The 18498-nt window shown below is 38.0% G+C and overlaps 2 protein-coding genes across 3 annotated transcripts in view; one reads left to right on the top strand and one right to left on the bottom strand.

Annotated features, from left to right (window-relative positions):
* The window catches only part of LOC126793659 (ATP-dependent Clp protease proteolytic subunit 5, chloroplastic), a 135434-nt gene that overhangs the window by 71359 nt on the left and 45577 nt on the right, over positions 1–18498 (bottom strand). The gene's annotated exons all lie outside the window — the stretch shown is intronic.
* LOC126793646 (uncharacterized) lies at positions 3254–12624 on the top strand. Of its 2 annotated transcripts, XM_050520236.1 has the most exons (20): positions 3254–3443; positions 3568–4995; positions 6089–6174; positions 6292–6621; positions 6709–6792; positions 6905–7267; positions 7797–7851; positions 8521–8659; positions 8804–8904; positions 9043–9291; positions 9396–9643; positions 9725–9955; positions 10034–10231; positions 10345–10398; positions 10512–10577; positions 10727–10867; positions 10963–11016; positions 11182–11241; positions 11498–11899; positions 12012–12624. In XM_050520236.1, exons 2-20 carry the CDS (start codon positions 3597–3599, stop codon positions 12177–12179), a joined length of 4428 nt encoding a protein of 1475 aa, XP_050376193.1. In that variant the 5' UTR covers positions 3254–3443; positions 3568–3596; the 3' UTR covers positions 12180–12624. The 2 variants fall into 2 exon arrangements, with proteins under 2 accessions (XP_050376193.1, XP_050376192.1); XM_050520235.1 differs by having other exon boundaries at positions 3254–4995.

Genomic DNA, 18498 nt, shown 5'->3' with positions numbered 1-18498 from the left:
CCGCGAATTAGAGCACAGAAAAAGAGTGTACATTACCGGAGATGAAGAGAATACCGGAGACCAGGTTGCGCTTGTCATCAAGCTTGAGGAGGTCGCCATCATCACCAACGAAGAGAAGCTTTCCTCTATTTGTATGTTTTCTCTCTTTCTGGTTCATTTCGTATTTGAATTCCTAGGGTTTTTAGTGTTTTGGTAGCTAGATTTGGGTTTTGATCAAATCTGGTTTGTATGTGTTTGTAGGAAATCTAAACTGTAATTATTTGATATGGAAATGGGTGGAAGGACTGTGGCACCATAATGGTAAAGTTTCTAGAGTAGATGAAGTATATTTTTGCAACATCTAGAGTACCTTTTGGTGACGGGGGTGCAGTAGCTTTTCTTTGCATTGACAATAGCTTTTGCAGGTTTACGTAGTAGCATTTGGTTTTATGGTTCCTATATATTTAGGCCTCTCTTAGTTTTGGTGACGAGTGCAGTAGCTTTTCTTTGTATTACCAGTAGCGTTTGCAGGTGTATGTAGTAGCATTTGGTTTTATGGGCAACATATATTCATGTCTCTGTTAGTATATTTCTAATTCATTGACAATATTTTTTCAATATTGTAATAGTATATTTCCAACATAATGTCACTATAGTACTTTTTATTACTTGTGTTAGTCCTTTTTTGTCTGATGACAGTAGCTTGTGTTATACTTATTAATAACTTTTGTTTTGTAGTAAATTATTGTTTGTTTGTGACATTTGTTTTTTTTTTTTCAACGCATCATTGAAAATGTCACTATAGTATCGTTTTTTTCTTGTGCCAGTATCTTTTGTTGTTACTGGTAGTAGCTTTGTTTGTGATTGGTAGTGGGTTTGTTTGACACTAATAGTGATGATGGTGACAGTAGCTGTAGCTTCGAACATAAGTAGTTTTGTTTGTTGTTGGTAGTAGCTTTTCACGGCAACGGTAGTAGCTTTTTATTTGCACGTATGGTAGTAGCTTTTATTTACTTGGACAAAGGTGGTTGTAGCTTAATTGATTTCTCAATTATAGTAGCTTTGGTAGTCTACCATATTAGCTTTTGTTTGGTTCGATAGTAGTTTTTGTGTGGCTTGGTAGTAACTTTTGAAACCTTATCGAAGGCTGCCGAAAATCTCATCGTAGTACCTTTTGGTACGATACTGTCACAATTTTCTGACATCACAATTATAGGTTTCTGTAAGTATCCAATTCATTGACGATATATTTTCAACTCTGTAATAGTATCTTTTGACATTGAGAGAACATGTTTTCAATACATCATTGAGAAAATCGCTAGTATCTTTTGTTACTTTGACAATATCTTTTGTTGTTGTTGGTAGTAACTGATTTCGGAATAACAACTCACATTCGGTCTAGATGATTTGTGCGGCACTCGTTGATAGTGGTGGTGATAATAACTATAGCTTTGTATGATAGAAGTTTTCTTTGTCGTTGGTAGTGCTTTCAATGACAATGATAATAGTTTTTTTTTCTTGGTAGCAGTTTTGTTTCTCATTGATAGTAGTTTCGGTAGATAGACATAGTAGCTTTTATTTGGCCCAGTAGTAGATTTTATGTGGCTTGGTAGTAGCTTTTGGGACTTTGTTGGAGGTTGTCAGAATTCTCATCGTAATAACTTTTACTGCCGACTATAGTACCTTTTGGTGCTCGTGACAATATCTTTCTGACATCTCCAAAATATGCTGGAGATCTTGCAGGAGTCACACGAAAGTCGATGGAACCGGCTGAAAGTTGCCAGAACCTCGCCTAAGCCGTTTGGAAGTCATCGGAGGTCTTACCGGAGTCAAATGAAAGTTGCTTGAGACCTCGCTAGAGTTGGCCGAAAGTCGTCGGAGACCTAAAATAGGGAAAAAAGTATGTTTGGGTGTTTTAAAAACTGTAGTGGCCGTTTATAATTTCTTTTAATTTTAATGCTTAAAATGAAACTTTTTTTTATGGCAAAATGACTTTTTGTGAAACAATATTTGAGTGTCCTTATTTAAAAAATGAGTTATGAATTGGTCTCATGTATAATTGGCCATATCTAAAATGCACAACCTTTTTATGAAGGGAGATTATATTCATACCTCTCAAAATGACACTTAGACCTCCATGTTTTTTCTAGATAGTTTTGACTTAGTCAATGCATATGAAATTACCAAAAGATATATAACAATCAAATACAAGAAGGGAAATAATTCTTTACTTATCTATTATAAAATACAAATGTAGATAATTATTCTTTATATTTATTGCTAGACATCCAAAATGAGATATTAAATTGCATTAAATGATTTAATTGATTATTTTTTTGATAAACATCATTAGTCAAATTTAAATGTAGATGATTAACATCAAATTGAATGTGGACGATTTAATGTATATATTATATAACTATCTAGAATGAGATAAACTTATTTGAGCCAAAAAAACAAAACTCGTTCATTAGAAGTTATAATATTTCATATACGTTGATGTTACTATCATTGAATGAAAAATATAGTTTACCAATTTATTATGAATTTAGAAAACGTTAATTCGAGAAGATAGTTTGTGTGATTATTATGCATTTTTCGAGTTGTATATAATAAATGAATTTGAAATAGAGTATGAAAAAAATTTATCTAGTATGATTTGATATATTAAATTAGATAATAGATATTTTATGAAAACTTTAGAGGTCTAAAGTATATTTTAAGTATCCATAAAAGTAAAATAAAAGTCTACTGAATAATGAGATCTAAATACTGTTTTTAGAGGTATGAATATAACCTCTATTTTATGAATTTTTAAAACCCAGTAAGGAAGTAAGTACTAAACAAGCAAGTTAATCTACTACGACTTGATCATAAATAAAACAAATTGAACCTCTGCAAGCAACATGCTGTGTGAGCATCATTATGCTTTCTTTTCACTTCTCTGATGCAATCACACAAGCATGACTACTGAAAAGTACTGTTGGTTTATCCGGTAAATAATAATTTTATTACCCGTTTACAGGTACCAGTTCAAAATAGTGCTTAGCGTCTAAGCTAAAACGTTATGGGAAAAGATAGAATATGCCAAATCGGGGCAATTTGACCCGGTGAATAACACACTCATCATCAAATCGTATAATCCCACGCCACGTGTAAATCAGATCCACTGCAGCACCCCCACCCTAGAACAGCCCCACGTATATTAATAATAACCAAATTAAAAATATCTCCCGAAATGCGACTCCATCTCTCCTCTCTCTCTCTCTCTCTCCTCACATTTTTCAGAACCAAAAAAAAAAAATCAAAAAAAGAAAAGGGCACCCAACTGGGAAAAACGGATCCAAAGAAATACGAACCAGAATATAACCGTAAACCCTAGCCAAGCCCAGCCGCGACTTATCTTTCTCTCTCATCAACCCAATCCACCCCATCACGATTTTTTCGATTTTTTAGGGATTAAGGTTTTCCTTTTCCGTTTTCCTGATTTTAGATCCGGCGGTGCCGATTCGGATTTCATTTTGATTTTTTTTTTAGGGTTAGGGTTACGATTGGGATTTTATTTTTTATTTTAATTACTTTTTTCAGGCGCCGATGGGATTTGTCGGTTCTCGGTGATGACCGGTGGCCGATGTCACGGGGAGAAGAAGATGATGACGACGACGACGGGTAGGGTTTGCGGCACGGAAGAAGACAAGCCTTCCCCAATTTCTAGGGTTCCGCCCAATTTTCCGGCGACTCTGCCGGAAATTCCTAAAAATCCGATTGATTCGTTTTCTCAGGCCTGCAAGGCGCTGTGTGAGCGGTCGCCGTATGATGTTGTTGATGACGCATCAGCTCCTGGCGGTACCTGTGCGGCGACGGCGAGTGTGGCCGTGCCGGCCACGTTGCCGAGGGGCTTGGCAAGCTTCTTGTCGAAGCAGTCGGATAGCCGGAAACGGCACAAGAAGTCACATGCGGCGTCAGAGAGGAAGCATTCGCGGCAGAGTGAGAAGTCTAGAGGGTATAGGCTGTGGGCAGAGACAGAAGAGTACTTTAGACCCTTGACATTGTCTGATATTGAAGCCTTAGCTGAGGTGTCTGAGCTCAGCAAGGTAGCTGCTACTAAGTGTGTGCCGATTCCGCATTTGGGGAATATTCCTGAGCTGAATGGGAATGGAAACTTGAATGTGGAACCTGGTTGTTGTGAGGAGTGTGGTTGTGGTGGCAATTCGAATGAGATTAAGGACGAGATGAATGTAATCGGTGGCAATGGTAATGAGGTTGCTGCCAAAAATGGCGGTGAGGTTGTTGGCAAGGATGAGAATGCAGATGGTGGTGGCGGCAATTCAGTTGTAGTTGAGAAGGCTAATGAGAATGGGGTTGTTGAAGATGAGGTCAAGACGGAGCAGAATGGGCAGTCTATGGAAATTGATAGTGTCGCAGAGGAAGACAAAAGCTGTTTTGTGTCGGATTCTCCCAGGGGTGTTGAGTGGCTTTTAGGTTATAGAAACAAGACTTGTTTAGCAACAGAGCGCCCTTCAAAGAAGCGGAAGGTTCTCGGTGCTGATGCAGGGTTGGAGAAAGTCATTAGTGCCGCTCCTTGTGACGGGGATCATTCGTTATGCCATTTTTGCTGCAAGGGTGATGAAGGACAGGAGTCGAACCGGTTGATTGTTTGTAGTTCTTGCAAGGTTGTGGTTCATCGGAAGTGCTATGGGGTGCTAGAAGATGTAGATACTTCATGGTCATGCTCCTGGTGTAAGCACAACACTGGTGTGAGTGATTTAGTAAACCCTTGCGTTCTCTGCTCTAAGCAGGGTGGTGCACTGAAGCCAGTTCTGAAGGAGGGTAATAGTGACAGATCTATAGAGTTTGCTCATTTATTTTGCTGTCAATGGATGCCAGAGACATACATAGAGGATATGGAGAAGGTGGAACCCATCGTAAATGTTGGGGGGATACCGGAAACCCGCAGAAAGATGATATGTAACATATGCAAGGTGAAGTGTGGCGCTTGTGTACGATGCAGTCATGGTATTCTTTGTTGCTTTACTGTCTTATACAATTTGATTTTCTGTTTTCACCGTCTCGTATGGTTGTATGTGCTTAGATCTCCATATATTGGATTGTAGAGTTGTCCTGTAAAATAGAAGTTCCATCTTACTGGTATGGCGATTTCTTTTTTTGGTAAATAAAGCATAGTCTCATTTCCACTATCGTTCAAAAGATAACACTTCGGGAATTTAGAGTGCCAAGCCAGTTGCATAGTGTAGAGTTTAGATTTGAGGTTGCCGTTGTAGATATGCTCTTGTGCCAAAACTATTGTGTTTCTTCTCTGTGAAATGATTTTTTTTCAATTGAGTGAAATAAAGAATAAAGCGACCCTTCTTATGGAGGTACATGGCACGCCATATTTATGTTTTCTTGGTTCTTTCCCATCTTCTGGATATATTGAGTAATTATTTTGTTTGGGGTACCTAAAAGGAGTTATAAGTTGTCCCTACACAATTCTTGATTATCTAGTCAGTAAAGACCATTTTCTATCAGTATGATTTTGCATGATATTACACTTGTGGTCTTATATGAATTAGAGCGAACTTTGATTTCCTTATCAAATAGTAATTTTTTTTTGCACCATTCCAATGTGTAGGCTCGTACAATTTCTGAATGACACTACTTTTGAGAGGCTTAATCATTATAACCCTTCCTGTAACCAGTTTGCTTTTGCAATGAAATTCTTCAGTTCCAAGTTTTGGATTACACTTCTTAATGATGTAAATATATATTTTTTGGGTTTTGGTTCAGGTGCTTGCAGAACGTCTTTCCATTCAATGTGTAATTTTTTTACCAAATAGTAATTACACTTGTGATATTATAGTAATTACACGTGTAATAGTCTTATATGAATTAGAGCGAACTTTGATTTCCTTACCAAATAGTAATTTTTTTTTTTGCACCATTCCAATGTGTAGGCTCGGACAATTTCTGAATGACACTACTTTTGAGAGGCTTAATCATTATAACCCTTCCTGTAACCAGTTTGCTTTTGCAATGAAATTCTTCAGTTTCAAGTTTTGGATTACATTACTTAATGATGTAAATGTATATTTTTTGGGCTTTGGTTCAGGTGCTTGCAGAACGTCTTTCCATCCAATGTGTGCGAGAGAGGCAAGACAAAGAATGGAAATTTGGGCAAAATTTGGGCTTAATAATGTAAGAGTTATCTTTTAATGTCATTGAGAATTGTATAGGTTATATATGTTGCTGTATTTGCTGTGAAGATTTATGTTTCAATATTTGATCAGGCTTTGCAACATTGTGAATGTGCAGGTTGAATTAAAGGCTTTCTGCCCAAAGCACTCAGAATTACCAATTAACAGCACGGCTGAACCAATGGATCCTTCTGTCTCCATTGACAAAACTACAAGTATCTCAGAGAGCCCTCATATGACATTGTTGCAGAAAAAATTAAATAAATTGAAAACCGGCAGGAAAAATGGTGATAGTCTTGCAGTCACTATTGAGACTTCAGATGATTCCAATAAATTCAGTGATAGCCGATCACAGGACATTCCAAGGAATGATATGGGGAAAATAGAGAAGGGCTGTGAGGATGTCGATGAATCTGGGGCCCTTAATCTTATGCCTCTTTTAAAGAAGGTAATGTATAAGGTGCTCAGTGGTGATATATCATTACATTTATTGGCTTCATCTGCATTTGAAGTCTTATCTTTTGTTCTCCTGCAGCTGATTGACTGCGGAAAAGTTGATCTGAAGGATGTTGCATTGGATATAGGCCTCTCACCTAATTCTTTGGCTGCATCACTCTCTGTAATGAAATTTAAATAATTGACTTCTTATGTTCGTAATTATTATGCAAATTTAAAGTATTTGTTAGTAATACTTCTTTGCTTGTTGTGACATCTTTACTTCATTTATGCAGGATGATAGTGTGGTCCCTGATTTGCAAAGCAGAATAGTCAAATGGCTTAAAGAACATACCTACTTGGATCTAATGCAAAAAAATGTGAAAACTAATTTAAGACCGTTATTTGCCTCCATGGCTGAGTTTGGAGCTCCATTATCAGAGTCTGGTATGTCGGATCTTGTAGCTGTTAAATCAGTACCCCCACGGAGACGAACAAAAGGTGGTGGCAGGAATTTGAAGGATAAAAAAGTTTTCAGCTCTTTAGAGCAGACCTTTTGTGGCAATGGGATTCAGCCGGACAAGATTAATTCAGACAAATTTATCAGTGAAGGACCAACAAATTCAAGAGAAGAGTCCATCAGTGATGTGGTTGAGAAGGTAACTTCAATTAAAAGAGAAAGTTGGTTTTGTAATTGTTCTGACAGTATCAATGCAAGTGCATTAGTTGATTCTGGCATTAATGACTTCTGGTTCTTCTAGATAATCAGTGCATCCTGCATAAGTGTCATTATGTTTTCAGAAGCAAGTCACTATTCCTTTTTTATAAATGGTGTCAAGAATTTTGTGATGGATTAAGTTAAGGCCCAGATGGTATGACTTCGATTATTATCCGGCTTGTTCTGTTATAATGTTGACTGCTAATTTTCTTTTCAAATGGGTAGGGATGTGTCGTCACAAAAAAAGTTCAGCGATGCCATTTGGCAAATTTTATAAAGGGTTTAGTTGAATTTAGTGCAATGACAAGTTTTCTTTTAGCAGAAAGTGGGTCAGCTTTAGTGTAGTAACCAAGTTTTTTGTGGTTTTGTATGGAGCGGATCAACACACACACACACACACAGAGTCTCTCTCTGTTGGGTGGTGCGTTGCCATGAATTTAACTTAAAAATGCCCTTGCTTGTAATTGCAGAATATAACAGTGCTCAAGGGGTTACAAGATTCTTTGCCGACAGATGAACTGGAAGGTAATTCTTTTTGTTATTGTTGATTCAATGTGTTCACTCTGCTATAAATGATGTTTATTTCATATATAGATTGGGGAGATGATAATTTAATTCCGGGATTTGTGGAGAATTCATGTTTGTGAATGTTCACAATTTTTTTAAAGAAAAGGCTCGCTATTATTATTTTGGCCTAAGCATGAGAACAACCCCTATTTTACATAACTACGAACTAGGCTAGCTCCTTTAGCTTTGTCACACAATTATGAACCTCTTAAGACTTTCTTGGTGATGGAGAGTGGTCATGGGGGACTGAAGCATTGTTCTTTGATTTGCATTTATGTTTGTAATTTAAATGCTCTCTGAGTTCAGAAAAATGTATAGACTGGAACTTTCTGATAATGTATATTTGTATATATTCCCGTCCACTTGACGGGCATTTAATGTTCCCGGGAATTTATTGATACTGTTAGATCCTCTTATCTTCTAGTGTCTCCCTTAGCAAATGGTGCTCTGTTTGCTGCTTTTCTGGAGATTAGTCTATAACTATATACTGTTGCTATTTTTCTTTATTTTTGGTTGAATGTGTTGATGTCTTTGGGTTTCTTCTACTCTACTGTATTCATAGATGGCCTTTGCAGCAATGAAATCGTTCTTGGTGTGTCTTTTGACATGAAATATTTATGTTGACAGGATATTCAGTGAAGTCCTCAATTTGCAGCTTTTTGCAAAGTGGTCAAGATGCGGCGGCTACTATTCCTTTGCAGACTGACTTGGTGATTGCAAATGTAGATCCAGTTGTTCAAGTGGAAAAACCAATTCCTGAAAGCAAGTAAGCTTTCAATTTTTGTATTGTATGCGTAATTTGTGAACTATAAAATGCTGTTTGATAATCTCGAGCTCTTGGAAGCTCCTTTGCGTATCTGTATTGTGATTTTTCTTCTTTTTAATACTCAATGTTGCAACTATACTTCAGCAAACCAGAGGCAGAATCTTCTAGTTCCTGTGCCCACCTTCCCATCCAGAGGACTACTTTACAAATGCAGAATGAGACGCCTCTAAAGAACACAGTACATGGTACATATATAAATTATTTATTCATTATTTTCTAATAGGTGCCTCTATTGAATACAGTATATGGTACAGCTAGAAATTATTTATTTTGTTTCCATTATTCTTTAATGGGTGATGTTGACATTTAGTTTTCTCTTGTAGGTTCTAGTGAAAAAGAAGTATCTCGCGTGGATGCTTCTTCCCATGCAAGTGTTTGCTGTAATCACCAAAATATACATTTAAAATGTCATGAGGCTAGTTGTAAATCTGATGAGATGAACTTAGAACAGTTGGCTAAGGCTCAGAAACTGGGCGTCCTAGAAATGTCTCCAGAAGATGAATTGGAAGGAGAGCTGATTTATTATCAGCATAGGTTGCAAAACAATATAACTTCGAGGAAGCATTATACTGGTACGTGGTTAACCTTCTCCGGAGTTTAATGTACACAACTCTGTAGTTTGATTTTTTTATATGTATATAACTATTAACCTTTACTGTTTATACATTTGCTGCAGATGTTTTAATGTCTAATGTTGCTAAGCGTCTGCCCAAAGAGATTGATACAGCACGGAATCAGAAGTGGGACGCTGTGCTGATTAGCCAATATCTTTGTGAGTTAAGAGAGGCAAAGAAGCAAGGTAGGAAGGAGAGACGGCATAAGGAAGCACAGGCTGTGTTAGCAGCTGCAACTGCTGCTGCTGCCGCCTCTTCGAGGATTTCATCCTTTAGGAAAGATGTCCTTGATGATCCCTCACATCAGGAGGTTAATGATCTTTTTTTTTTTTGGATAATAATAAGACTATCAGTGGTCACAGTTCATTTATGCTGTCTCTTGTCTGTGCAGAATGTGGTGAAGCTAAGCTCTTTAAGTGGGAGGTCCGGCTTTTCCTCACAGATGATACCACGGGCAAAAGAGACATTTCCGAGGGTGGCTGTCCCTAGGGTTTCTGTTGAAAAGCACTCTGGTATAGCTCATTCAGGCTCCGATGTATCTAAAGAACATCCTCGATCATGTGATATCTGCAGACGTTCTGAAACAATTTTAAACCCGATTTTAGTCTGCTCCAGTTGCAAGGTCTCCTTCCTTACTTTTTATCTAAGTTCTTAAAACTTGTTATTGCTCAAGTTATAAATCTATAACTGTTTATTACAGGTTGCTGTTCACTTAGATTGCTATCGTAGCACAAGAGAATCTACAGGTCCATGGTACTGTGAATTATGTGAAGGCAAAGCTACTGCCAATATTTGGGAGAAAGAGCATTTAACTGCAGAATGTGGTTTATGTGGTGGGAAAGCTGGTGCTTTTAGGAAATCCTCTGATGGTCAGTGGGTCCATGCCTTCTGTGCTGAGGTAAAACCTGCTCATGTTACCTACAGATGAACAATGTAGAGTGATTATATCTTTCTTCAAGTCTTCTAAATATTATGTGAAATATTGATGCTATTCTCTGTTTCATTTGGTAGTGGGTCTTTGAGTCAACATTCAAAAGGGGACAAGTATCATCAATTGTTGGAATGGTATGTTCTATTCATGGCAATCACAATACTAAAATTGCTTAAATATGTAGATTTCTTGCTTTATGTTAGGGATCAAGTTCCTGCTTTTATAACACTATGTAATGGGATATCAGGACACAGTTACGAAGGGCCTTGATTTCTGTTGTATCTGCCGACGCAAATTTGGTGTCTGCATAAAGGTGAGGGTTGGGCAATTTTTTCATCTTTATATCTTATGTTTTATTGACTTGTGACAGGCAAGTTATAATAATCTTTTTATTGACTTTAACTCTCCTTATGAAAAGGATCTCTAATTCGTATACATGTGTTTGTTTTATCATGTTTGCAGTGCAGCTATGGTCATTGTCAGGCAACATTTCATCCCTTCTGTGCCAGAAGTTCAGATTTTTATATGAATGTAAAAAATCTTGGTGGCAAGCAGCAACACAAGGCATACTGTGAGAGGCATAGCCTCGAGCAGAAGGCAAAGGTTAATATCTTTATATTTATAATTATATGAAGTGTGCCCCTTTTTTTCATTAGTGAGTTATGATGATTTATTTCTGGGTTTTTGCACTAATGCAGGCTGATACACAAAAACATGGAATGGAGGAATTAAAGAACCTTCACACAATAAGGGTGGGGCTTATTCTCTAGCTGACCGACCTTGTTATATTTCAGTTTTAATAATATAATTACTTCTGCTTAAGTACTTGTATTTCCTACACATGCAGATCAAGTTTAAAAATGTACAGGCTGTTTGAAATGCCTGTTTGAGCTCTAACATGAGTGATCTATGTACAGGCTGAGCTGGAGAGGTTACGTCTAATTTGTGAAAGAATCATCAAACGGGAAAAAGTAAAGGTGGGTGCTACCCTGTTGTATACGTGGATTTGATGGGTCTATGCATATGCATGTGTTAGGTTTCATGTATTATCAACGTACTGGTTTTTTTTTTCCTGTTATCCTATTACAATTTCCATGTTAGTTAGGAGTTGGGTGGTGTGGTAATTAGTTGATTTTGCTGCCTCTGATTGTATATGGGTGTGTTATCCATGTACCTTGAGAATTTTTCTTTGCTCAAAGTAGTTTAAGCTGAATAAGTTTATTTTGAATGCAGAGGGAATTACTTATTTGTTCACATGACCTTCTTGCCGTGAAAAGAGATCATGTTACCCGTTCTGTGCTTGTTAACAGTCCTTTTTTGTTACCGGATGCTAGTTCCGAATCAGCAACGACTTCTCTTAAAGCACATACAGATGATTATAGATCATGCAGTGACACATTCCAAAGATCAGATGATGTGACTGTAGATAGTTCAATTTCTTTCAAGCACAGGACTAGAGTTCCTATAACTATTGATAACGACCAAAGGACAGATGATGACAGCTCCACATCCCAAATCCAATTTACCCAAAATATTTCGGAGAGGATGCAATTTGCTGAAAAACATATTCCTTTCAGACCTGTGGTGAACTGTAATCTTTTGGAAGATGGTGGATACAGGTTAAAATCTAAGAAGGTAATGTATTTTTGTTGTTTAGTAGTTTTTGAAAACATTTTAACTCCAACGGAGAGCCAGAGTTTTTCGCACTTTATTGTAATGTTAATTCCATATCTTCCACTCTTCTCAGCATGCCGAGATGTTTTCTAAAGAAATGGTGATGACATCAGATCAGGCATCAGTGAAAAATATGCTGCTACCCAAAGGATATGCATATGTTCCTGCTGACTGTATTCCAAGTGAGAAGCAGGTCAACCAGGATGCTTGTTCTGGCGAACAGCCAGAAGGAGATGGGTAGGGTGGGGAATTAGCGTTGTGCGTTTGGATCAGCCTTCTTGTGGACCATGAAAGTACCACAAGACATTTCTCCACCCAGATGTCATTGCTCGCAATGGAAATGACCGTGCTCGTCTGTTACGAAGGGAATTGGTCAAATGAAACATCTGGGTTAGCTGCCACTGTATTATTCTGCTCAAAGCAGTGGCATTCTGGGTTGGGATGTGAAGTTTTGGCATCATTGTTGTATAGTCATCTGTACAGTGGGTGAGGGTTTGTTCTTCATACATGTATTAGAAGGCATCGATTAATGTCTTTGTAGGAGTACAGAGAAGCTCTGCTTGTAAACCATGTACACGAAATTTAAAGCGCATCTATCACCTGCTGTGTCAGCTCTGTAAAGTTAATGTATATATCCTTACAGTACGAATCCAGAAATGTATTGCCCCTGAATCAGATTACGAGAGCATCAATTTCTGAACTCTACAGTGTCGATATTATTTTCCTCTGTACCTTTGACTTTGTCAAAGTTTGCGGTTTCTTTGGGAGGTCCTCCTATCCCTGGTATCTTTTCAAACTTAAAAGGCGCCGAGTGTTTCCATCGTTGTTTCCAAATTTGCAATTTGAAAGGACTGTGTCAAGCTCACTTGGTAGAACTTGGTGCAGTGATTCAAATTCAAATGATTATATGATATTAGATCGATGAATAATACATCACTGATAGCTTACTTGTCCTTAGTGTACACTGAATTAAACGATATCCAAATTTTGATCCGTAACGCCACCTTGTTTTTTCAACCTTAACATCACTACATGAATATATAAGAGGATTCTTCGATTCTATGACTTCAAAATCACACTTGTGGATTGAGTTTGATGTACAGCCGTCCAGGAAGCTGGTCTGATCTTCTCTTTCAACTACTGTAATGCGGATGAAGACCGAAAGAGGAGAAATGTATGTAACTATAGATGTACGTGGGAGTAGATCGAGCAAAATCAAATATAGTTTTTTTTTTTTGTGATTTAGTTATAGATCCATGATCATTTTGTAACAAAATATTTATGAGGTACATCCTATTTGATAACTTTTTGCATTCATTTTAGGGCTTCTTATAAAAAGGTCACATTTAATACATGTATTTGTAAAAAAGTCAAATAAAATTTGAAAATTATAAAAAAAGTCATGAGGCGCAAGGACAAGTGCGGGGATTGGGTAGACATCGGAGGCACCGAGAGAATAGGTGCGGGGACATGAGGCACATGGAAGGTTGCGGAGTTGGCTATGCCGTATCAGTGGCACCACAGGCTGGGTTGCCGGCGACGAGGAGTGAGACAACGGAGGTGAATCAAGTTCGTGATGACTTGATTAATGGGGTTGCCGAGTGTTGGATTATGGTTATGATTTTGAGGAATTTTTGTGGAGGAAACAATTGCCCGCTTCTCACACAGTGAGACTCTTTTGGCATGTCATTGATCATTTCATCAAGTCCTTCAAGTTCTGGGTTGGTGCTAGTTGCTTCCTTAATTAGTTTCACACTATATCTCTATGGATCACCAATATCTTTCTTGCTTCTTGACTTGTAAAATGGATAACGGGTGTGGTTTGTGATATGCATTATTACAGTGTGGTTGTAAGGTGAATGTAATATTTCCGATATCAGACTAGCTATCACACTACTAACCACACTACCAGTCACACTAACTTTATGTTGTGACATGTAGTGTGACATATACTATGATACTAGTGTGATAGACATTGTGATAAGTAGTGTGATAGCTAGTGTGACAATCAATATGACTTGTGGTGTTATGTACAACAACATAAGTGTCGATATGTGAATCGTATAAGAAAATTTGAGAAGTTCAAGATCAAAATAACGACAAACAAAGGTTCGTTATTTCTTGTCATTCTCTTATTTTTCTTCTTTTCATCATCATCATCATCTTCTTCTTCTTCTTCTTTTTGTCACAACATAGTTACAAAAAACAGTGTGACAAAGAGTGTGATATTTAGTATGATAAGTAATGTGACAGACTGACAGAGGTTGTGACAGTTAGTGTGATATGAGGTGTGACAACGGGTGTGCTAGTGTGACAGGGGTGTGACATGGGTGTGACAACATGTGTGATTGGTAGTGTGAAAGCGGATGTGAGTAGTGTGACAGGGGTTGTGACATGTAGTGTGAAAAAAGTTGTGACATGTAGTGTGATAAGGGTTGTGACAGTTAGCTAGTGTGACAGTGGATGTGACATGTAGTGTGATATGAGTTATAACAATTAGTGTGACATGAGGTGTGATAGGTAGTATGACAGTGGGTGTGACAAGTAGTGTGACATGTACAAGTAGTGTGACAGTGGGTGTGACAACAGTTGTGACATGCCAAGAGGAAATTTCTATAAATGCAAAATGATGTTAAAATTTAAAGGAGATTGGTATGAGTATACATGAATAGAATTATGGAACTTTAAGCTTCGGTTTCGCCGAAATTGCTTGGAGCACCGCCATCGACGGCGGCAGCCCCTTACGAGGATTTTGCGCCTTATACAGTGGTAAGTTCGGAGTGGGTAGGGTTCAAATGAAAGAGGGGAGAAAGATCTTTCCAACGGTACCAACCACTCTCAAATACATCGCCGGACGATAAAGTTATGGCCATAATTAGGAAAAGAATGAAAAAGAAGAAAAATAGTGAGAAATGACAAAACAGTTCGGAAAATATTGAAAAATTGACTTTTTCTAATTTTGTTCCATGCTTGTTGACTATTTTCTAATTTTTAAGTCAATTGAGATGACATTTTTATAATTGAGAAATAAATGGTGACCTTTTTCTAATTTAAGATGGGAGGTGGTACATTTTTATAATTTGCCATTCATTTTAAAGATTTATATAGAATTAGCTTTCCACAGCAAAAATATGTTGTAATTTTCCTTATTATTTGTGTTGGAAAAAGTTTCATTTTCCCATCAGATTTGGGTTATATGACTTATGAGTTATAAGTAATTATTCTTATATCGAAAGTCCTACGAATACGTAATTTGCAAACCCGGCCAGTCTTACAATCTCGATCAGTTGTCGTACATCGACAAAAATCTAGATATGTATTGATGGAATGAGAAAGCGAGGTTGACGATCAGAACGCTATCGTTCCCCATCGCTTCCGGTATTGAACACCAAGCAGGGAGACAAACTCCATCACAAAATAATCTCCTCGAAGCAGTACTACAAAATGGATTATTCGGATATGCCTGAAGACCTAGTTTTCAAAATCGGGGCCGCGCTAAGCCCCCAGAGCCTGAAAGCGGCATCGTCAGCTTGCAACTGCTGGCACGACGCGCTTCGGCTGGCGAGAGAGGACTTGAGTACTTGGAGTACATAACCATGAAGGCCTCTACCCACAGTAACAAACATTCTCGAGGGCCTAGCGAACATTCTCGAGTTGTTCTTAGCTCTACCAATGTACACTAGTGTAATACAAGAGTATTTTTAGCTTTTGAATCACTGCGACGACCTCGATCTCAAAAGAACCAATGCATATAGGTGACAACATAAGGTTTTGTAGTTTGATCTAACATAGTAACAGTTAAACAACAATGTCCAACTGAAAAGGTACATCATTTAGTACATTGGACATTGGATGGATAGTTATAAATCTTGAACGATTTACATACTCTGCATTGCAGCATTGGTCACCCCCCAAACACTGTGTGTGACACCCTACCAAACACCAATTCTTTGGCCACCAAAAACTTTGCTGAATGACAATCTGTGGTACAATCTGAAACAGGGGCGTATTACCTAGTGTTAAAATAAATAAGGTTCGGTCATTGATATGTTATAATACTAGTATCCGGCTAGAGCATTGTGATTTGTGGATTGACAATTTTTCTCCGCCGATTGCGAGTTCATGCAGCTTAGGCTTTTTTTCTTTGCTATTATTAATTTTTTTTGTTAATTTATAGTATTAATCTTTTTTTATTTACTTGCGCAAAGGAATCCCCTACCCGGCCCTCTTTGAGGACTGATGAGGATTAACCCTCAAGCTTGACAACCTCCGTTTGAAGGGGATTACTCTCCCAACACCTAGTGCTGCATCCGCAACACCACGAACCTGAGACCTTGCTTAAGCTGCACCAGCTCGTTTCGACCACTGCAACTGAGTGTTAGTCAATATTAATCCTTGTTGATTCTCTTTATTAATATAAATTTTAAACATGCCATGTGTGTTATAACTTATAACCCTACTAGTAGGCTACTACTACTACTACCACAATTTTCTCCCTATTTTCCCCCACCGTTTTTTCTTTGGATTGATACCCCCGAAAACAAAACGAGTTGTCTCCTCTCTGTGGTCAAATTAGAATTGGACCTCAACTCTATATTCCTCTCTCTCTAGATCAAATCATAATTCGACCTCTACTCTCTATTCCATCCCTTGGTAGCCCTCCTCATCAGACACAACCACCCTATTCCCTTCACCTTTCAATAGTCTAGAATGTTTTTGTTTTCCGGCCAAGAGCAAATTTCTCGAGGCAATCCTAAATACCTCGACCTCAGAATCAAAACCACTAGCTCTAATCTCCAGGTCTCGAGGATCAGAATGAGGAGGCCGTTGTCGACAAAGAGGCCGAAACATCGGAGAAAGAAGCAGATGGATGAAAAGGCAAATTGATTTTTCAATTTTTATTTTTTATTGGCCACGTGAGCAAGAGCCACTTCACCCTTTAAAACCCAGATTCTCCGCATTTCGCTCCAAAACTAAAACCCACCAAAAACCTCGTTTTGTTTCTATCAGAAAATCACACCACCCTATCATACTACATTGTCTCTCTTTCAGTGTTTCTTTCTCTATATTTTTCATTATAAGGCTCTCTGGTCTACGTATTCCTCGGTTTCAGTTTGATTACAGGGGTCGTATACTCTTTTTCCAGACAACCAAGAAGAAGAAGAGCCTGGTTCGCTCAAGAACATTTCTTGAACCTAAAGGTACTATCTTTCTCAATGTCCTTCATCTGTGTGTTTGTATACTCCCACCTCATTTTGTTTCTTGTTCAAGTTAAACCATTGTTCTGCATTTCCTCACCATCAAGATTTAATCATTTTCAAGCCTACTATTTTCTAACTAAAGCTTCTACCTTATCCGTTTCAGCTTTGACCATCATCGTAACAAGAACACACCTGAGGCAGAGCCCCTCTCTCACATTCGGATTGTAAAAGTATTTAGTTTCTCAGAAACTCTTAGTTGTCCTTTATCCTATTAGCCAGTGACTCAAGAGGGTTGAGATTTGATGATTGTGGGGGGATTTTCTTGGTAAGGTGGGATTTTTAGCATTGGAAATGGGAATGGTCCCGAAAATTAGCATTGGGTGTGGTTTGTTGGGCATTGGGATGAGGAAGGGTTTGGTTTTTGTCAGATTTTTACAATTTAGCAAGGTTCTAATGGTAGGGTTTCGGTTAACTTGAAAGTTTAGCTAGGGTGATGGAGAGTAGGGTAAATGTGTGGCGAAGTTTGTTGTTTAGGGTGGGGAGTCTGGTTTTTTTTTTTTAAGACAATTCGATCACGGTTTTACTCTTTAATCGGATTTTTTGCCGAAAACTATATAGAGTTGTGAGGTTTATGGTGTATGCTTTAGTTTCATAGTGTATGAGTCAAAATGGTAAAAGCAGATTGGTGATGAGGATTTCTCTTCTTGTACTCATGTGTTGTGGACTTGAGAAAGAAGTAGATTTTTTTTTTGGATAGAAGGAAAGAAAGAAGTAGGCTTTGGTATTGGGTTTAGTGCACTTTTTTCGGTTGAGAGATTTTTATATTTTCATTTGTGTAATCTCACTCTTTTCGAACAGGCAAGATTGCTCTATTAAGCATGGGTGACTATTTTGATTTAAGGAAATCAAAAATTTCATGCAACACCTTATCCTCCTCAAAATTTTAAAGGAAAGTTTGGCATAGTTACAGTTGGTTTCCAGGCGTTGGAGAAATCATTCTAGACCCTGACTTTCCTCGAATGAGGTATCACATAGAAGTGGTGCCTCAATGTGATCATCCAACACCCCAATCCTTATTGATTGTTCCTAATGGGGAAGGTACCTTAGGTCACATGAATGTATCATGATTTTGTTCTCACAACCGGCGGGGTGACTTCCCAGCTTATATTCCCATCATGTGTGATTGACTTGTTTTCCCGATTAAATCTCTGGTGGGTTCCTGCGAAGGGCTAGTATGCCTTGTAAATGCCAGGCAAAGCATATTCATACTAATCCCCTCATGGGGAGAGCACATAGGGTGATGCAAAGCAGAGAGCCATACATAAGAATTGGTTTTGGTTACGAGCAATGTTTTAAAAC

Source organism: Argentina anserina, chromosome 5 (genome assembly GCF_933775445.1).
Source record: "Argentina anserina chromosome 5, drPotAnse1.1, whole genome shotgun sequence".
NCBI classification, from domain to species: Eukaryota; Viridiplantae; Streptophyta; class Magnoliopsida; order Rosales; family Rosaceae; genus Argentina; species Argentina anserina.
Note: the sequence above shows the minus strand (reverse complement) of the source record. Positions and strands in the feature narration are given on the sequence as shown.